At 32.4% G+C, this 21,034-nt stretch overlaps 2 protein-coding genes across 2 annotated transcripts; both read right to left on the reverse strand.

The window, feature by feature from the left end:
- Positions 1 to 1,354: 1,354 nt before the first annotated feature.
- Positions 1,355 to 3,147, reverse strand: LOC132720482 (caprin-2-like). The gene is made up of 2 exons (XM_060704635.1): positions 2,928 to 3,147; positions 1,355 to 1,773 (listed from the first exon to the last, which is right to left on the reverse strand). Exons 1-2 carry the CDS (start codon positions 3,145 to 3,147, stop codon positions 1,355 to 1,357), a joined length of 639 nt encoding a protein of 212 aa, XP_060560618.1.
- Positions 3,148 to 10,463: 7,316 nt separating this feature from the next.
- Positions 10,464 to 12,855, reverse strand: LOC132720480 (caprin-2-like). The gene is made up of 2 exons (XM_060704633.1): positions 12,474 to 12,855; positions 10,464 to 11,327 (listed from the first exon to the last, which is right to left on the reverse strand). Exons 1-2 carry the CDS (start codon positions 12,796 to 12,798, stop codon positions 10,909 to 10,911), a joined length of 744 nt encoding a protein of 247 aa, XP_060560616.1. The 5' UTR covers positions 12,799 to 12,855; the 3' UTR covers positions 10,464 to 10,908.
- Positions 12,856 to 21,034: the final 8,179 nt, after the last annotated feature.

Raw genomic sequence — 21,034 nt, forward strand, 5'->3', positions numbered from 1 at the left:
TGGAGTTCCGTTAAGTATAGAAATTAAAAGGCTTACTTCACGTTGACTCATTTATATAACCGTTAATATTCAGCAGTAGGTACGGCACGGAGGTACGGAAGTCAAACCTTTACGGTATCCATTTTTCTTTAAAAGACAATACAAAAAGGATAGATTTAAAAGCTCGCCACCGCTCCCACATAATTTTATGGACAATGTGCTAGCATTTCACACGTAACCAGTGACATAATCAGAACGTTTTAGGGAAGAGTGACATTTTTAATGTAAGTAGTTCAGTCATGTTAGTGATTTAATCAGATTATCAGACATACATGACTTTGAGCACAGCACCTCATCAGTAATCAGAAAACGTCTGGTTCAAAATTAAATCAAAAATAATGTTTAATGTTAGACTGATACTTGGACATGATACCAAAAGAACGCATATGGGATGAAGATATTTTATGAACCAGGTCGAATTATATACCAAATATTTGCCATAAATGAATAACCCCAAAATGCATCCCTATATATTGTAGCAGTATTGTACTTCAAACGTCGATCGTTGCGTCACTTCCACAAAAAGACGAATCATTTCATACACCATCAAAAAAGTTTTATATACACCCAGTTTATTGGATGATGCAAAGCATCTCTGTGCTATCTTCTAATTCTTCATTTCTATTCTTATATCTTAGTGTAAATAAAATAAATAAATAAAATAAATAAGCAATAAACATTACAATAAAATACACGTTTATTGAAAAAGCATATTACATGTTATTCTCGTTAACCCATTAAATTTATACTCGTTACGTATACATTTCATTAATGATATATATAGTATCATGAATTCATAAATGAATAAAGGTTAAACATTTATTTGTCAGTGTCCATATAAACAATTTTGCATTTGATTATAATGTTTTAAGGTGTTTTAAAACACGAACAACAAATAGAACAGATACAAAGATTTGTAAAATGAAAGTATTTAACCTTTAAAACTTTTGTTAACAAAAAATATGTGTCACAATTTAACGGCAAATTCCATATCCAGTTTGAAGTAGTTGTCACTGTTTGTGTTCAGACAGGTTTACATGTATTTTTATATGCAGAAGTATAGTCATGCAATTTATATACACAAACGAATATCTGAAAAGTATATGTTTCATATGTTATATATGTACACACACATAATCATAATTATTTAACAATTGCAAACAAAGTTTGATATTATGCATTTACTTAATAAATAATTCATATTATTATTTTATTATTACCACTGTAGCAAAATAAAACCTGAAAGTTTATTTATACCAGGACTTATTATAAGATGCAGATAGCTTTTAAAAGGAAAGAAGTACATTTGATGACATCAATTACCACGTATCAAAGTTCCAGAGAATGTGTTCCATCTGTATGAACCATGATGAACCGTATGTGTTGAGAAACCGTTTGTCACTTTAACTCCGACGGTCTGGCCAACAATCAAGACTTCTATCAAGGCAGCTGACTGGCATGCAGAGTTGACTTCACTACGGAGAACTATCGGCTGGGTTGTTTGACCGTCCACTGTGATATCGATGTAAAGGCTTTGCTTGCTCCAAACGCAGAATATAACTGTAAATAAGTACGTTCCATTTACAGGAACAGTAAATTTACCAGTGCTAGAATCAAATGCGCTTCCCTCGTTAAACATCATGATCGGGAAAACTATATAGTCCCCGACGGAAGCCGCCGTTAAGTGGGAATTAAGCCGTGCTTTAAATGCTACCGATGGTACTTTGGCTTTGTCTGAAAAGAGAATATTTCTATATAAATTAAAAAATGAATTCAGTTCTGATCTATTATAATGTTCAACCATTTTTACTTGACATGTAGCGATACAATTTATATATTCATACAGTACAATGTATAGTATCTTAATATGTAAAAACATTTTATAAAGACTAATTAAGCAATCTTGTAGCAAAATTACATTATATAACTTATTATTATATGTCTATTTTGTCATAAGAGCTCTTTTTCCCTAGAATGAATCAAAGCTACGAAGAAATAACAAAACTATGACAATTAAAGCACATTTCAATTATAATTCAGTAATAATTGACAATCAAAGTCATATCAGAATAATTCAACATGATTTAGTCATGTTTTTTTTTTCAAGTATAAATCAAATATGTAAGTTCATAACAAAGTAATCATTATGGCAATTTGAAAAAATCTCAATAAATTGACCTTGATGGCCAAGGTAAATTCAATGTCAAGGTCAAATCAGAATTATTCAATGTGCCGTTTTTGCCTCAAGTATGAATCAAATCTGTGAATAAAGAGCAAAGTTCTGACAATTTAAGAAAATTGCATTAGAGGTCAAATAAAGGTAAAGGTCATTTTTGAATTATTCAACATACGGATTATGTCATATGGAATCTTTTGTTCAAGTATAAATCAAATCAATAAATAACTAACAAATTTATGGCCAAATGTAACAAAATTCATTAATTTGACCTTAAGTGCCAAGGTTAAATTAAGGTCAAGTTCAATTAAACTTTTTTAATGCCTTGTTCCAAGGTTAGTTGTGCAAGGAAGACAATACATTCATTAATTACGAATAATTTCACATAATCCTGTGGTCCATCAACACAGTTCATATTATTCTTTACGATCATGGTCAATGTTAAGCTTCAAATTCACTATAAACAACGGATAAGCGAAATAAACATCAAAAGTATTGCGATTTTTACTCCTTTTACAAAATCTCTCTACAAATTCAAACATGTGCCTCGGCTATTTTGTATTCAAATTTGAACTTGAGAACCAGCATGTCTAGAATCGAAATCAGATTCTCACTTTCAAATCGCGTGCATGTTATAAACGTTGAAATATGATTAAAAAACCCAGCTTAAATTAAGTTGTGTTGTGGTATATAAGAGACTCAGTTAACTTACCATGTATACCTGCAATAAGATCCATTGTTTTCCGCAATTCACCAACTCTGACAGCAATGCTTTGCTCAAAAGAGTTTGCTTTTACTTTTAGACTCATCTCAAATTTATCCATAGTTTTGTTCAATATTTCTAACGCTGATCGAACCTCGTCTTTCATTTTTGTCGTACTTTCCTCCCTTTCAATTCCTTCCAATTTCAGTTTTTCCATTTGGTATTCCATTCTAACTAATTTTTCCAAAATCCTCTCCTCAAAGTCATATTTAGAGCAGTGTTGTTCCTCTGCTTTAACAGTTATGAAGAGAGTGATGAAAAGCGCGTAAGAAAACATTTTCATGACGATCACTCTAATGATCCAGGATGCCGACCAGCAAGGAAATAAACATAGCCTAGAGTTTATCAAACATTATAAACTTTAACATATCAAATAAAAGGGTTGTTTCGAAAGCTCATACTTACATCTACTGTGATTGTTTTATGGTTTTGTTCAAATCTAAAAAGCTTCTAAAAGTTCTCATTATTTTACATTTATTACAAAGCGATCTTGTCGATTACCGTGTAAAATAAACTACATGAGTTTATTTCTCGAAAAAATGTAAAAGTCATGCTTTAAAGTAAAACGAAAAAAAAAAAAAAAAAAAAAAAAACAGAAAAAATGTCGACGCACTGCAATCTTATTTTATACTAGTTAGTTATACTAGTATAACTTATAATATACTATTAAATGTATTTGGCTACGCAAAATGACGCCAGGTATACAATGGTATACAACAAAGCTATCTCTTTCGATTGTATACGGTAAATCGCTCTGTCGCAACGTCCGAGCTAATTCATGTCGCCGAATTTCAGTGTCAACAAGTTGTACATTGCTGACTTATTATATACATGGTAAGCATTCTTGTATTTTAATCTCAAAACTACATTATAAGGCAACATTGTACATTCGTTGACACTAGCGACACGCACTAGCTCGGAAAGAGCGACAGGGCGATTTACCGTATACCCCCAAAAGAGATAGCTTTGCTGTTACAGGCGTGAATGCATGAGTCGATTATCAGTCCTCATGTGTTTTCAAATGGAATCAGCAGTGTTGGCATATATGTCTAATCTTGATATTGAAAAAGTAAAAGCAATGATCATTTCTGATAATGGCTGTCATGTCTTTAGTTTGGCCCGTGATATCCGACGAGGGTACCCGTCGATTCTGCAAACATGTCAGATATTTTTTTTCTTGGCATATTCTACTATATTTTAACATTTTACATCAATAAAACGTTTATTCATATACATTTATTGTATTTCATACGTTACTATTTTCTTACGGGTTCATTCATAACGGCGAAATGACGTTACCCTATCTAAAGGCGCGACTAGTGTGGCATCAATGCACATGCCGTATGACTTTACCACGTCATATTTACATAAACTGTTGTTTTTTTTGCTATTTTATGAGTATGGAAAAGTTATCAGTAATTTATTTAAGGTACTTTTATTAAAAGATTGATATCTTAAGTTTTTCTACTTGATTTAAGGCAGGCTCCTAGGAAGCAGTTTTGTACTGGGCGTGGGGTTGGGCTAAATTCTATTTTGGTTGGAGGAGGGTGGTCAGGGGGTCGTCCCCAGGGGAAAAAATCTACATATTAAATGGTGACCTCTGGTGCATTTACAGATGTAAATTTAAGTTAAGTATAAATGAAGTACAAACTTCTAAATTTCGCCAGAAATTTTCAAACTATAACCAATGCACTATTCCTTATTGGAATTTTCACTCGACATTGATAAAAATGATAACTGCACATGGTACATTTTCAGCCCTTTGAAATGCTCACCGTCTAATATCATTATTTTTTTATTAATATTAAAACAGAACCATAATTTGGCACTGTGTTGCTGACAATGAACTCTCTTATATGCAGTGTGTGACAATGTGTGACAAATACTATGGATTGCCTAAGCCGTCAACTAAATGACTTTTTGATCTCTATTTCCGCTGGAATAAGCACCCCCTTGTTACTGTCTTCCAAGATAATCTTACAATAACTTTTGAACAACCCCTGCCTGCTTTTATCAGAGGGTGTTTCTTCGTATACTGTTTCAACCTATTAATAAATAAATTATTTCACAAAGTTTTGCTCTTATCATTAATTACTTAAATTAATTAGATTAGATATTATTACTTATTATGTATTATCACTAATACGGCGAACGCCCGGACATTCCAATGAAGGGCGGTTGACAAACAGCACCTGCTTCTTTTAAAACAAAAACAAATGCTGAAACTAAAGAAGAGATATTTTGGTAATTACACCGCTCGAACTTTTAAATATTGTATTGTCTTTGTTTTTGAGTTTTTGTCATGACCCTCTCTTCGGCATCGTCATTGGTTCACCTTTATCTTTACGTACATTTCTCAGAAACTTTCCAATCTAATTTAACCACAATAGCACTTTATAAATATTTGACGCCAAAATCAGAAGGGCAGATAATCATCATAAATTATGCCACTTTTTTTACTAAGGTGTTTTTGACACGGTTTCCTTTTTTGTTAAGGTTCATTTCTCAAAAGTATTTTCAAATTTATATGCGCTATCTTCAAACAATAAATCATCACAAACATACTAGATTGCATGCAATCTATACCCATTTATTTCTTTTCTCTCTCTTGGCCTTCACAATATATTTATATCTTGTCCAAGGCTACTATTACCGGCGCGGTAAATATTTTTTGTTGAGTTTTATGAAACACCAACATTGTCATATGGCGACTTTCAAGCTTTACAGGTGGATGAAGACCTCAGGTGCCCCTATGTAAATTATTATTTTGGGCGCAAGCGGGCACCTGAGTAGAACCACCGACATTCCGTAAACTAGCTAATATAACTTCTACACATGGAAAATCTAAAAATCGAGATTCGAACCTACAGCGGTAAGGGAAAAATGGTTTGAAGTCAACCACCTTAACCACTCGGCCACGGATGTCCCTTACATATTTATCAAATAATAAAAAATAAGCCTTGACTAGTTTCTCCCAACATTCACTTCCAGATTTCTTATAAAATCTTTTCATCCAAATTTGGTTAGTTCTGCCATATTTACATTGAAAGCAACTTAAATAGCCCCGATATTTAAATGTGTTTTTTCAGAAAATTTAGGTGGGGTACGTATATAAATATAGATATACAAAATTAAAATAAAAAAGATTTTATAAAGGGCGAAAACGCATTCTTAAAATTATTCTAACTCATCTGCGTTACTTTGTTTAGCAGTCATTATTAGATCAATAACTTCTTACGTAAATCAGATTTTTTTTTCAAATTTCATTTCATTTGATCAAGGTTTACTTTTTTCAGTTTGGAAGAAATAAAAATTATATTGGCAATATTTAGGTAGAGAACAAAAAGTGTCCTGTTATCATGTTGATGGTTAACATTTAGTGTATTTTGAGAAAGGTCAAAATGGGTTTTTTATTGTACCGGACAATTCATCACACTTTGTAACGTATATTTTCAGTGTGCAATTAATATCAGAATTTAGCGGTTACCAAACCACACCAATAAATTTTATTGGTTACTGGATTCACAATTAATTTGGTCGCTATATAATGACCAGTAAGTTGATATTGTTGTCTAAATCTATTGTTGTTGACTAAAGTCCAATAAGAGGAATGTGTTTTTCATATAAGGAACTATCGGACAAGCATGCCTTTAAGCAGGCTGTTTGTGCTGTTTGTAAATATTGCAAATATTTGCTATATGAGCTTAACTATGTATATCTATGTTGAATTCAAACTGAAGAAAATGATTAAAAAGACGTTTAGTTAAAATGAAAGTAGATATAATGATAATACAAAAACAGCAAAATGACGTTTTAAAGGCCCATTATAAGCAGGAAATGCTTTAATTTTTATTTCTCAAAATATTTTTGTTATGGTGTCATGTTATGGTTTCTAAGTAATCTTTTGCTTATGTTGCCTTTTCGCAATTAGCACAGTTTGTGGTTAAGTATTTTGTATTTTACTTTGTTTATATTTGCTACTTTTATGAGAAATAATGTCACATTCAGCGCACCTTACTTAAGACGATAAGGATCTTACACGCATTCATACAGTACAAAAGTAAGAGAGACAACTAATATTTAAGGATAGTTGCAATATGAACACACTTGTCTCCCTTTTAATCAACACAATTTAAGACCCCTGATAACTTCATAAGATAACATTTTTTTCCTGTGCTTTGCATGCACATTTGTTCATATATTTGGATATAGATAATGCCACTGTACATAGTTGTTGTATCGTTATATCTAGAATAACATAGATGGTGATCACTGATGAGATTAATTATAAAGTTTTAGAAACAGATGTTATGGCTGTTATCTATTTTCGCCAAGTTTTAACATTGGACATTTTTCCTCAATATGTTTGATTGCTAACTTTACGTTAGTAATTATACGATTATTCTCTTGCAAATTATGGAACATACCATTTGACACGAAATACAGAAAAAAATGTTTTACAATTTTATTCTAGGTATCTGAATTATTACGCATACACAGATTTTCATGATGCAAAATCATTTGTAATAAAGTGTAGGGGCAGAACCATGTCTTGTATGTGACACATTGTCCTTCATCTCTTCTCTTTATATAATACAATCTTCGCTTTAAGCAAGTACCCCTCAGAACTGATTAAATCGTATTCACAGCGGTATACCGTTCCCCGGATATTGCTCGATATTATGAGGACTTTCATTCCATTTCGCAACTTTCAACGGGGACCAAAGGTAAGTTCAGTACCTATATTTAGTCATTTTGAATTGGTTTGATATAAATTTTATAGAAAAAACAAATACTTCGATAATTTCTCTAGTTACTGAAAACCCTAAAATGTTGAGAAATAGCTTTGATATGTAATAAAGAGGTTAAATACGTCTGTTTGCTCACGTGATAAATGAGCTAGGATCAGTCAAATTTGATGTTTTCGTTAACCCTTTCCCTCATGTGCATATTGTGAAAAATGGCCGTTTTCACTGAAAAGCCTCCTGTTACAAGTTCAAACTGCTATGAAACTATGAAAAATGCTTCAATACTAATCAGACTTGGCACAAATGACTTGACTGGACCATTGCCTTTGTAACGACATGCTCAGTCTTACATTTCCTGTTACCATGGCAACGAGGGGACATCTCAAAATTGCCCAAAAACACTATTTTGCCTCGAATTTTCCATCAAAATTTATTTGAAAGTGCTGCAACTTCTCAAGGGATCGAGAAAGAGTCAAAGGCTTTTCAGCGTTGGTTACACGTTACCTTATGATCGACCTGGGGTCATTTTTAGCCTCTCACAAAGCCAAAAATTTATTGGCGATGAGGGGGACTCCGCCCCCTACAAACCCCTCAAACAGAAGGGGGCACATTCCCCTTCTGGCAACCCCCTGATGTATCTTTTGGATGGGGGCGGCGCCGAAAAAGTTCTCACATTTTTATCAACATTTCTCAAACGAAAACATGTGTATGGGGCCCAAATAGGACACTTTTCACTATTTCAGGCCTAAAAAAAAGGGGGGGGGTCGAAAGTGCGTTGTTTCGCGTATATGTGGTAAAGGGTAAAAAGACAAACTTAATTCGAGTGAAAAGTGATAACGATGATAATATTTATGTTGTAAATGCTCAATCAACAACAGAATCTCAGATGTCAGCGTATTTTGAGAATAAATACACATGTCAGTGTACCGAGTATTGCGTTGGAGTTGATCATCGGTGTCACGAGTATTGCTTTTTAGTGTAACGAGTATTGGCTATTAATATCGAGTTAATGCGAGTAATAAACACAGAGTATTTACCCCATTCAATCTTAAATATTTCTTATTGTGTATACTTATTGACTCTTCATGAGCAAAATATGCATAGTTCGGAGGTACTTTACTGGAAACATCTTCGATTAATCCATAGGCTGTGAGATTTTCATTTCTGCTCATGAAAAAACTCATTCGAACGAAGTCAGCATTTTCTGTGTTTACAAAGTTCTCGCTGCTATCGAAGCATCAACCTTTTCAGAATTCATTAATAATTATTGCATATCTTACTATAAATAGTAACAAAATTGTATTTTAAGAGAGTGCATTAATTCTGACTCAAGATTGTCAATATAAGACGTATTGAGCAAGTGTGCCATATCTGAGATATGGTCATTCTGTTTTGCAATACACTGTACACTAAAATTGGGTTATTTTGTAATACTTTCTTGTATCTTTTTTGGCCTGTATCTTTTTGTATTTTCACACGTTTTGCCTGACATTTGGACTAAGCATACTTGGATTATGAATAAAAGAAAAGAAATGCTCATTTCAATTTTTTTTATCTTGGTCTGATAATTATTTCTAACGATTCCACAGTATCAGGGCAATATTTTCTAGTGAGCAGGTAGTTTAAAACATTTTGTAAATTTTACAAATACCTGTAATACGTTGATGTCCTTTAAATTTGAAAAGTGTTGCCAGGCTTTTCGCTCAAATAGGACTAAAAATAGTACAAAAGTACGTTTTTCAATTTATTCGGAGCATAGTTCTTAATAATTTTTGGCATATTTTTCTGATGTATACTAGAAATTCAAATGTTTTTATGCCTTGGGACCTCAGTGCAGTTCCTTTAAGTATAGAAAAAAAGGCTTACTTCACGTTTACTCATTTATATAATCGTTTATATTCAGCTGTAGTTACGGCACGGATGTACGGGTGTCAAACCTTTACGGTATCAATTTTTTCTTTAAAAGAAAATACAAATAGGAGAGATTTAAAAGCTCGTCATCGCTCCCACACAATTTAATGGACAAGACGTAATGTGTCAATCGTAACTAGTGGCGCAATCAGTACTTTTAGGGAAGAGTTACATTTCAATGTAAGTAGTTCAGCCATGTTAGGTATATAATCAGATTGATAGACATAATGGGACTTTAAGCACAACACATCACTAGTAATCAGAAAACGTCTGGTTCAAAAATGATGTTTAACGTCTTAGGTTTGCTCGTAGACTGATCCTTTGACATCATACCAAACAACACATATTGGATGAAGATGTTTTACGAACCAGATAAAATCACGTACCACATTTTTGCCATAAATGAATGACCATCAATGGCATCCCTATATATGGAAACAGTATCGTACTTCAAACGTCGTACGTTGCGTCAATTCGACAACAAGACGTATCCTTTCAAACACAATCAAAAAGGTTTTTATATACACAGTTTATTGGATGATGCAAAGCATCTCTGTGCTCTCTTCTAATTCTTTATTTCTATGTTTCTGCCTTGATGTTAATAAAATAGATAAATAAAATAAAAAAGCAAAAAACATTACAGTAATATACAAGTGTATTTAAAAGCATATTACATGTTATCCTCGTTAACCCATTAAATTTTTACTCGTTACGTGTATAATTTCATTCATGATAAATACAGCACCATGAATTTATACATGCATTAGAATTAAATTTCACGTCAATTTACATATAAACAATCTAACATCGGACTAATATATTTAAAGATGTTTTAAAACACGAACAACAAATAGAACAGATACAAAGATTTGTAAAATGAAAGTATAAAACCTCTAAAACTATTGTTAACAAAAAATATGTGTAACAACGGTAAATTCCATATCCAGTTTGAAGTAGTTGTCACTGCTGTGTTGATTTTATCTTTTAGTGTTCAGACAGGTTTACATGTGTTTATATATGCAGAAGAATAGTTATGTATTTTATATACACAAACGAATATCTGAAAAGAATATGTATCATATGTAGAACACACGCACACATTATTATATTGACACTTGCAATCAAAGTTTGATATTTTGTATTGACTAAACAAATTATTCATATTAATATAACCACTGTAGCAAAATAAAACCTGAAGGTTTATTTATATAAAACCTGAAGGTTTATTTATACCTGGACTTATTTAAAATGCAGGAGTACATTTGATGATTTCAATTACCACGTATCAAAGTTCCAGAGAACGAGTTCCATCTATATGAACCATGATAAACTGTATTTGTTGAGAAACGGCTTGTCACTTTAACCCCGACGGTCTGGCCAACAATCAAGACTTCTAACAATGCAGCTGACTGACATGCAGCGTTGCCTTCACTACGGAGAGTTACCGGCTGGGTTGTTTGACCGTCCACTGTGATATCAATGTGAAGGCTTTGCTTGCTCTGTACGCAAAAGATGACAGTAAATAAGTACGTTCCATTTACAGGAACGGTAAATTTACCAGTGCTAGAATCGAATGCGCTTCCCTCGTTGAACATCGTGATTGGGAATATTATATAGCTCCCGGTTGAAGCATCCGATAAGTGGGAATTAAGCCGTGCTTTAAATGCAACTGTTGGTATTTTGGCTTTGTCTGAAAAGAGAATATTTCTATATAAATTATAAATGAATCCAGTCCTGATCTACTATAATGTTCAACCAGTGTTTTTTTTACATGTAGCGAACAACTTTACAATTCACATATTCATGTATTTTAGTACAATGTATATATAAATATTTAACATGTTATTTTATAAAGACTAATTAAGCAATCTTGTAGCAAATTTACATTATAATTTATTATCATATGTCTAATTTGTCATAAGGGCTCTTTTGCCCTAGAATGAATCAAATTCATGAATAAATAACAAAACTATGCCAAATAAAGCAAATTTTAATTATTATTTCAGTAATAATTGACAATAAAAGGCATATCAGAATAATTCGACATGGTTTAGTCATGTATTTTGTCCAAGTATGAATCAAATATGTAAGTACATAAGAAAGTTGCAATTTGAAGAAATCTCAATTAATTGACCTTGACGGCCAAAGTAAATTTAGTGTCAAAGTCAAATCAGAATTATTCAATGTGCCGCTTTTGCCTCAGTTATGAATCAAATCTGTAAATAAATAGCAAAATTCTGACAATTTAAGAAAATTTCATTAAAAGGTCAAATAAAGGTAAAGGTCATTTTTGAATTATTCAACATACGGATTATGTCATATGGAATCGTTTGTTCAAGTATAAATCAAATCAATAAATAACTAATAAATTTATGGCCAAATGTAGCACAATTCATTAATTTGACATTAAGTGCCACTGTAAAATTAAGGTCAAGTTCAATTATTTTTTTTAATGTCTTGTTCCAAGGTAAGTTGTGCAAGGAAGACAATACATTCATTAGTTACGAATAATTTCACATAGTCCTTTGGTCCATCAACACAGTATATAATATTCTTTACGATCATGGTCAATTTTAAGCTTCAATTTCAATATAAATAACAAATATGCGAAATAAACATCAAAAGTATTGCAATTTTACACCTTTTACAAAATCTGTCGACAAATTCAAACATGTGCCTCGGCTTTCATGAAGGTGAGAACCAACATGTCTAGAATCGAAACAAGGTTCTCACTTTCAAATCGTGCATGTTATAAACGTGAAATATGATTTTTTAAACAGCTTAAATTATGTTGTGTTGTGGTATATAAGAGACTCAGTTAATTAACCACTTATACCTGCAATAACATCCACTGTTTTCCGCAATTCACCAACTCTGACAACAATGCTTTGCTCAAAAGTGTTTGCTTTTACTTTTAGACTCATCTCAAATTTATCCGTAGTTTTGTTCAATACGTCTATCGCTGTTCGAACCTCATCTTTCATTTTTGTCGTACTTTCCTCCCTTTCAATTCCTTCCAATTTCAGTTTTTCCATTTGGTATTCCATTCTAACTAGTTTTTCCAAAATCCTCTCCTCAAAGTCATATTTAGAGCAGTGTTGTTCCTCTGCTTTAACCGTTAAGAAAAGAGTGATGAAAAACGCGTAAGAAAACATTTTCATGACGATCACTCTAGTGATCAAGGATGCCGACCAGCAAGGAAATAAACCTAGCCTAGAGTTACAGAACTTTATAAAACTTTAACATATCAAATAAAAGGGTTGTTTCGAAAGCTCATACTTATATATACTGTGATTGTATTATGGTTTTGTTCAAAATTAAAAAAAAACTTCTAAAAGTTCTTATTATTTTACATTTATTACAAAGCGGTCTCGTCGATTACCGTATAAAATAAGCTACATGTATTTAATTCTCGAAAAAATGTAAAATAGATAAATACAGAATCCCTAAAGAAAGCCCAACACGGCAAAATTGAAAATGTTGCAGGCTCGGTTTGATTGAGCCTGTTCATGGACGGTACTGGAAAGTGCAAGTTACCGTCCACGCCCCCTAGCACCGGCTTAAGCAGAATTCAACATTTAAACATGAAAAAGTAAAATTTTGAATTTAGAAACATCCGCAGATGTGTTCATACGGCGGTTATCATGCTTTAAAGTAAATCGGAAATAAAATAGAAAAAATGTCGACGCACTGCAATCTTATTTTATACTAGTTAATTATACTAGTATAACTTATTATATACTAGTAAATTTATTAGGCAACACAAAATGACGCCTGGTATACAACAAAGCTTCCTTCTTCGGTTGTTTACAGTAAATTGCTCTGTAGCAACGGCCGAGCTAATGCATGTCCCCCGAATTTCAGTATCAACAATGGTACAGTGTTGATTTATTACATACATGGTAAAGCATTCTTGTAATTTTGATCACAAACTATATAATAAGGCAACATTGTACCTTCGTTGACACTAGCGACATGCACTGGCTAGGAAAGTGCGACAGGGCGATTTACCATATACCTCCAAAAGAGATAGCTGTGATGTTACAGGCGTGAATGCATAAGTTGATTGTCAGTTGTCACGTGTAATCCAATGGTATTAGATAAGCAGTGTTGGCATATATGTCTAATCTTGATATTGAAAAAGATAAAGCAATGATCATTTATTGATGTCTTTCTGTTCGGCCCGGAATATCCGATATGATGATGCACGTCGATTCTGCAATCATGTCTGCTTTTTTCTTGGCATATTTTACTATATTTTAAACATTTACCTCAATAAAACGTTTATTCATATACATTTATTGTATTTCATACGTTACTATTTTCTTACGGTAGGATATGACGTTACCATAGGCACTCAGTTTCATTTTGAAAAAGCGACTTGTGTTGCATCAATGCAGATGCCGTATGGCTTTAACACGTCATATCTACATAAACTATTGTTTTGCTATTTTATAAGTATGGAATAGTTATCAACGCATTAGCATTGCTCTTAAGGTACTTTTTATAAAAGACTGATATCTTAAGTTAAAATTTTTATTTGATTTAAGACAGGCACCTAGGAAGCATTTTCGTACTGGGAGTGGAGATGGGGCTAAATTGTATTTGGAGTCGATGAGGGTGGTCTAGGTTCGTCCCCCAGGGGGAAAATCTACATATTAAATGATGGCCTCTTGTGCATTTCTAGGTGCAAATTTAAGTTAAGTATAAATGAAGTACAAACTTCTGAATGTCCCCAGAAATTTTCAGACATGCACTATTCCTTATTGGAATTTTTACTTGAATGATTACTGTACAAGGAACATTTTCAGCCCTTTGAAATGCTTACCGGCTAATATCTTACATTCGGGCTTTTATTTCTTAGAAATTTTTAAATAAAATAACCATAATTAGGCACTGTATTGCTGACCATGAACTCTCGAATATCAAGTGTGTGACAATTTAGCGTGGATTTCCTTAGCCGTCAACTAATCGACTTTTGATCACTATTTCCGCTTGAATATGCACCCCCTTGTTACTGTCTTGCAAGATAATCTTACAATAACTTTTGAACAACCCCTGCCTGTTCTTATCAGAAGGTGTACTCTGTATACTGTTTCAATAAATAGTAAATAAATTATTTCTCAATGTTTTGTTCTTATCATTAATTACTTAAATTAATTAGATTAGATATTATTACTTATTATGTATTATCACTAATACAGTAAACGCCCAGACATTCCACATTCTATTTATGGGCAGTAGACAAACAACACCTGCTTCTTATTAACTAAAAATTAAATGCTATAACTAAAGAAGAGATCTTTTAGTAATAACACCGCTCGTCCTTTTAAGTATTTTATTGTCTTTGTGTTCGATAAGAGTTTTTGTCATGACCCTTTCGTCGGCACCGTCATTTGTTCTCCGTTACCTTTACGTACATTTCTCAGAAACTTTCCAATCCAAGTTAATCACACTTGCACTACGCCAAAGTCAGAAGGGCAGAAAATCATCATAAATTATGCCACTTTGTTGTTTAAGTTGTTTTTGACCCGGTTTTCGATTTTGTTAAGGAACATTTGTCAAAAGTATTTTCAAATTAATCTTTTAACAATAAATTATCACAAACATACTAGATTTCATGCAATCTATACCCATTAATTTCTTTTCTCTCTCTTGGCCTTCACAATACATTTATATCTTGTCCAATAGCTGCTGTTACCGGCTAGGAAGTTTTATGCGGTACATATTTTTGGTTGAGTTTTATGAAACACCAATACTGTCATATGGCTACTTTCAGGCTTTACTGGTAGATGAAGACTTTATGATCAGGTGCCCATCTGTGCATTATTTTGGGCACAAGCGGGCACCTGAGTAGAACCACCGACATTCCGTAAACTAGCTAATATAGCTTCTACACATGGAAAAATCAAAGAATCGAGATTCGAACCTACAGCGGTAAGGGACAAATGGTTTGAAGTCAACGACCTTAACCACTCGGCCACAGATGTCCCTTACATGTTTATCTAATAATAAAAAATAAGCCTTGACTTGTATCTCCCAACATTCACTTCAAGATTTCTTATAAAGTATTTTCATCCAAATTTGGTAAGTCATGCGTTACTTTCTTTAGAAGTCATTCATAGATCAGTAACTTCTTACGTTAATCAGGATTTTTATCTACAAAATTCATTTTATCAAGATTTACCCTTTTCCCGTTTGGAAGAAATAAAAAGTATGTTGGCAATATTTAGATAGAGAACAGAAAGTGTCCTGTTATCATGTTGATTGTTAACACATACATGTATATATTTCTTTATTGTACCGGTCAATTCATCACAATTTGTAACGTATTTGGATATAGATAATGCTACTGTACATTTTTGTTGTATTATTATGAATGGTGATCACTGATGAGATTAATTAGACAGTTTTAGAAACAGATTTTATGGCTGTTATCTGTTTTCGCCAAGTTTTAAAAATTACCGTTTTTTCTCAGTATGTTTGATTGCTAACTTTACGTTAGTAATTTTATGATTATTCTCTTGCAAATTACGGACATAAAATACGGAAAAAATGTTTTACAATTTTATTCTGGGTATCTGAATTATTACGCATACACATATTTTGATGATGCAAAATCATTTGTAATAAAGTGTAGGGGCAGAACCATGACTTGTATGTAACCATTTGTCCTTCATCTCTTCTCTATATATAATACAATCGCTTTAAACAAGTACCCCTCAGATCTGATTAAAACGTATTTAATACACAAATGTACACTTGTAAGAACAAGATCTTAATATTTTTATGCTACATATTTAATGAAATGGATACTACTGTAATTATGACATTTTGAATTTTTCAAGTTTTTTAATACACAACGGATATCCTACATAACTCAAAATGCACAAATCTTGCCGCTGCTAGGACGTTGGATCAATAGGGTGAAGGTTATAGTTCATAGTTATAATTACATTTCTTCGTGGAACGTTCATTTACAATAAACCGCAATAGCATCCACAACAAACGCACGCTCCATCCCAACATAAATTATAAAAAATCAACAATTACAAGCGCACGCAGTTAGCACACACATAAGTATATGATATACATGTATATGGGTGTTTTATAATTAAGATTGTGTGTGCTTTCAGGAAATATGGGATTGTTCATATGATAAACTTAAAAAAGATAACATTTGTCACGGTTAGACATTATAAACCAATATCTATCTTACGAATATTTTACACCCATTAACCTCCGTGGTTCCGAACAATATTGACCTGGCACTTCATTAACTTTCGTAAATGTCACTTAATATATCGATACATCTGCTAATTTCACTCGTGAATGAGGTGTGGTGTATTGGTATAGATGTCGGACTACCGATCTGAAAGTCTGTGGTTCGATTCCTTACCAACACCAAGTAGTGATTTTTTTATTTACTTGCAAGAATAACTTCTAAATCGTTTTACTACACCTGGATTTAGAATACCTTTTAATTAGTGGTGTTTTCATACAAAATTATATTTTTATTCATTACACTATCTTTTAACGATTTTCTTTGTGACATTATATGTAATCGTATATTCTTTAGCGCATACACACTATAAAGTACTACACTGATATTACACACAACAAAACGTTTGCGACAATTTTAAGAGAATGACAATTTCACATTAAAATAAAAAAGAAGAAGAAAAAGAAATCGTTGAAATAGGATTCGAACCTACCAGTTTACGTCTACAAGTGAAAACACTTTACCAACTGCTCTAACAGCGATTTTTCATATTCATCATTTTAACAATGTGATATTTATATTTATCGATTTACAAGTAGATCGTAAAGTTTACGGAATATACCTACTAAAAGGTCAAATGCAAGAGTGCCAGGTCAATGTTGATGGACAATCCCTGACCTCTAAGGTCAAGATTATTTATACCATCTATTTTACACAGTTTGCATTCAAATAACTAGGCCTCAATGACATTCGATTTTGATATTTACACTTGTATATTTTAATGTTATGTTTCAGTAATCTACTCACGGTTAAATTATCATTATAAACTTTTATATATCTTATGAATATTTGATACCCTTAAACCTCTGTGAAATGTTTCCGAATGTACCTAACCTCTAAGGTCAAGATTAGTTACACTATTTATTTGCACGAAAATATCCCGGCTTCAATGAAATGTTATTTTGATAATTAAACTGAGAATTACTCATTGTATATTTCACTGTTATGTTTAAATAGTCTGCTGTAAAATATATAATATAACCGATATCCTAATAGCTATATTGGACTGTTGAGAATTTCCGTGATAGACAAAAGTTTCGAAATAAAAGCGCCTTCCAGAAACGCCTTTTCCCGACGTTTCTTATCAAAGTTACACATTCAAATTCACAAGATCGCATTTCTTATATATATTAAAAAGGTTATTTAAAAGTTTTCTGTACATTACAGAATAAATTTTGACTTGCAACCTATACAGTTTGTGAAATAATATTGGATACATTTGGCGGCTTCAATTCTCCTTCATGGTTTCGTGAAAATATAATCTCGATATTAAATAATCGTTCAATTCACGGATGACTGTACACACAGTGTAGGAACGAAATCACTCACACAATTCACTGTATCATTTACTGCAAGCTTAAACAATATAGCATGATGTATCATAAACTGCGATCACAGGAAGAAATCAAAGCACAAAATGGAAGGCGTTGAATTTATTTGGGTCTCAGAATGTCAGAAAGGTGAAGGTTGTGAGATTATAAACAAATTTGTTTTTGTGTAGTGCCAGCAATGCTGTTTCCAGTGTTATAATTGTAGTAAATTGACTATCGGGCTAATTGCAACACTGATATTCAATCCAATGTTTATTTGGATTTAAAAAAAATGAGTTGCCTTAACTGGACTTTGAACTCCAAACGTCTCGCATCCTAGACGAGCGTGTAAACCCTGGACCACGGGGAAGTTATAAAAAACAGCCTGAAGCAAACCACATTATTCTTAATTTGGGTGTGTAATCCTTATTAATTCCGAATTAAATTGAAATTGATTATCGATCGCCGACTGCCTAAAGTCGTTCCTGTCCTAGAGTCAACATCTTTACTTTATTTTTCAGAAAGTCCAAATAACAAATGTTTATTTGGGCGATCACAATAATCCGAAGCTTTACGGAAAAAGCCGAGCAATTTTCATTGATGAAAATGATATTCATCCGCATAACAAAATTATTTGAATACATTACCGGTAATTTGCGAAATGTGAAAGAATCACACAATATTATAAATCTTCGACCAATCGAGAAATATTTTTTTCTTCCCTGACATGGTTTGAAAATTATTGCGCCTGTCATTTGACAATCCTTATGCAGTGATCTCCCCTTCTTTTTTCGGCGTTAGTGTACTTATAAAGGGAAGTAACCGCTTCGAGGAGTTCGTGACGGACAACTTGCAGAATTTGCGAACAAGCATATCAGGGTCTTAAATTTCGCTACCATTATTTGTTTGGTCTGACGACCCAAACAAATAAAAAACTGGAACAAGTAACAAGACATTACGAGTAGTTGTATAGGAAATGTAGAGAGTCAATTTCTGCTATTTTTTCAAAGATATTTCAAATTTCAAGATAATAATTTAAAATTGTTACTAATATCACTCTCAAGCTAGACTGCTGCATACACTTATTATAGCCGTTGACTAAGAACAAGCTGAACGCCAGTGCTCAATTTGACCAAGCCATGCATAAAGAGACTTCACTAAGGTTTATTTACATGACTGGAAAAAATATATTTTGAAGATAAATGTTCCATTTGTTGTAGGTCTGGACTAATAACTAGGATCATTTTCTCTCATCGTTTTTTAGTATAATAGTCTATATTGCAAAAAACGACCTAAAATGGAAAAATGTTGCAAGGTTTTCGCTCAAATCGGACAAAGAATAGTACAAAATACGATTTTCAGTTTATTCCGAGCAAAATTCTTACTAATCTTTTGTATATTTTTCTGTTTTAAGTGTCAAAGCTGATGTATGTCAGAAATTCAAATGTTATGTTTTCATGCCTTTGGACCTCAGTAGAGTTCCGTTTAGTATAGAAAAAACAGGCTTACTTCACGTTGACTCACTTATATAATCGTTTATATTCAGCAGTAGTTACGGCATTGAGATACGGGAGTCAAACCTTTACGGTATCAATTTTTCTTTAAAAGACAATACAAAAAGGATTTAAAAGCTTGTCACCGCTCCCACATAATTTTATGGACAATGTGTTAGCATTTCACATGTAACCGGTGACATAATCAGTACTTGTTTAGGGAAGAGTGACATGTTTAATGTAAGTAGTTCAGTCATGTTAATTATTTAATCAGATTATCAGACATATTTGATTTTGAGCACAGCACCTCACCAGTAATCAGAAAACGTCTGGTTCAAAAATAATGTTTAATGTTAGACTGATACTTGGACATGATACCAAAAGAACGCATATTGGATGAAGATATTTTACGAACCAGGTCGAATCATGTACCAAATATTTGCCATAAATGAATGACACCAAAATGCATAGCAGTATTGTACTTCAAACGTCGAACGTTGCGTCACTTCCACAATAAGACGAATCCTTTCATACACCATCAAAAATGTTTTTATATACACCCAGTTTATTGAATGATGCAAAGCATCTCTGTGCTATCTTCTAAGTTTTTATTTCTATTCTTATGTCTTAGTGTAAATAAAATAGATAAATGAAATAAATAAGCAATAAACATTACAATAATTTACACGTTTATTGAAAATCATATAACATGTTATCCTCGTTAACCCATTAAATTTGTACTCGTTACATATTCATTTCATTCATGATATATATAGCACCATGAATTTATACATGAATAAAGGTTTAGCATTAGTATAAATTTCTGTCACGTCAATGTATATAATTATAAAGGACTAAAATGTTTTAAGGTATTTTAAAACACGAACAACAAATAGAACAGATACAAAGATTTGTAAAATGAAAGCATTAACCCCTTACACTATTGTTAACAAAAAATATGTATAAGAACGGTTAATTCAATATTCAGTTAGAAGTAGTTGTCACTGCTGTGTTGATTTTGTAATTTTGTGTTCAGACAGGTTTACATGTATTTATATATGCAGAAGAATAGTCATTTATTTTATATACACAAACGAATATCTGAAAAGTATATGTTTATATGTTGTACACACACATTATCATAATTATTTAACACTTGCAATCAAAGTTTGATATTATGTATTTACATTGTACTTAACAAATAATTCATATTAATATTACTACTGTAGCAAAATAAAAACTGAAGGTTTATTTATACCAGGTTTTATTTATAAGATGCAGATAGCTTTTACAAGGAGTACATTTGATGGTA

The sequence above is a fragment of the Ruditapes philippinarum genome, unplaced genomic scaffold (assembly GCF_026571515.1).
Source record: "Ruditapes philippinarum isolate M1 unplaced genomic scaffold, ASM2657151v2 ctg3408_1_1_1_1, whole genome shotgun sequence".
Lineage (NCBI taxonomy): Eukaryota > Metazoa > Mollusca > Bivalvia > Venerida > Veneridae > Ruditapes > Ruditapes philippinarum.

Bases quoted from the DNA above. Each gene is read 5' to 3' on its own strand.
- LOC132720482 (XM_060704635.1), bottom strand. From the start codon at position 3,147: ATGGAATACCAAATGGAAAAACTGAAATTGGAAGGAATTGAAAGGGAG. The intron at 1,774-2,927 runs GTAAGTTAACTG...TTCTCTTTTCAG, and splicing joins TCTTATTGCAGGTATACATG to ACAAAGCCAAAGTACCATCG.
- LOC132720480 (XM_060704633.1), bottom strand. From the start codon at position 12,798: ATGAAAATGTTTTCTTACGCGTTTTTCATCACTCTTTTCTTAACGGTT. The intron at 11,328-12,473 runs GTATAAGTGGTT...TTCTCTTTTCAG, and splicing joins AACAGTGGATGTTATTGCAG to ACAAAGCCAAAATACCAACA.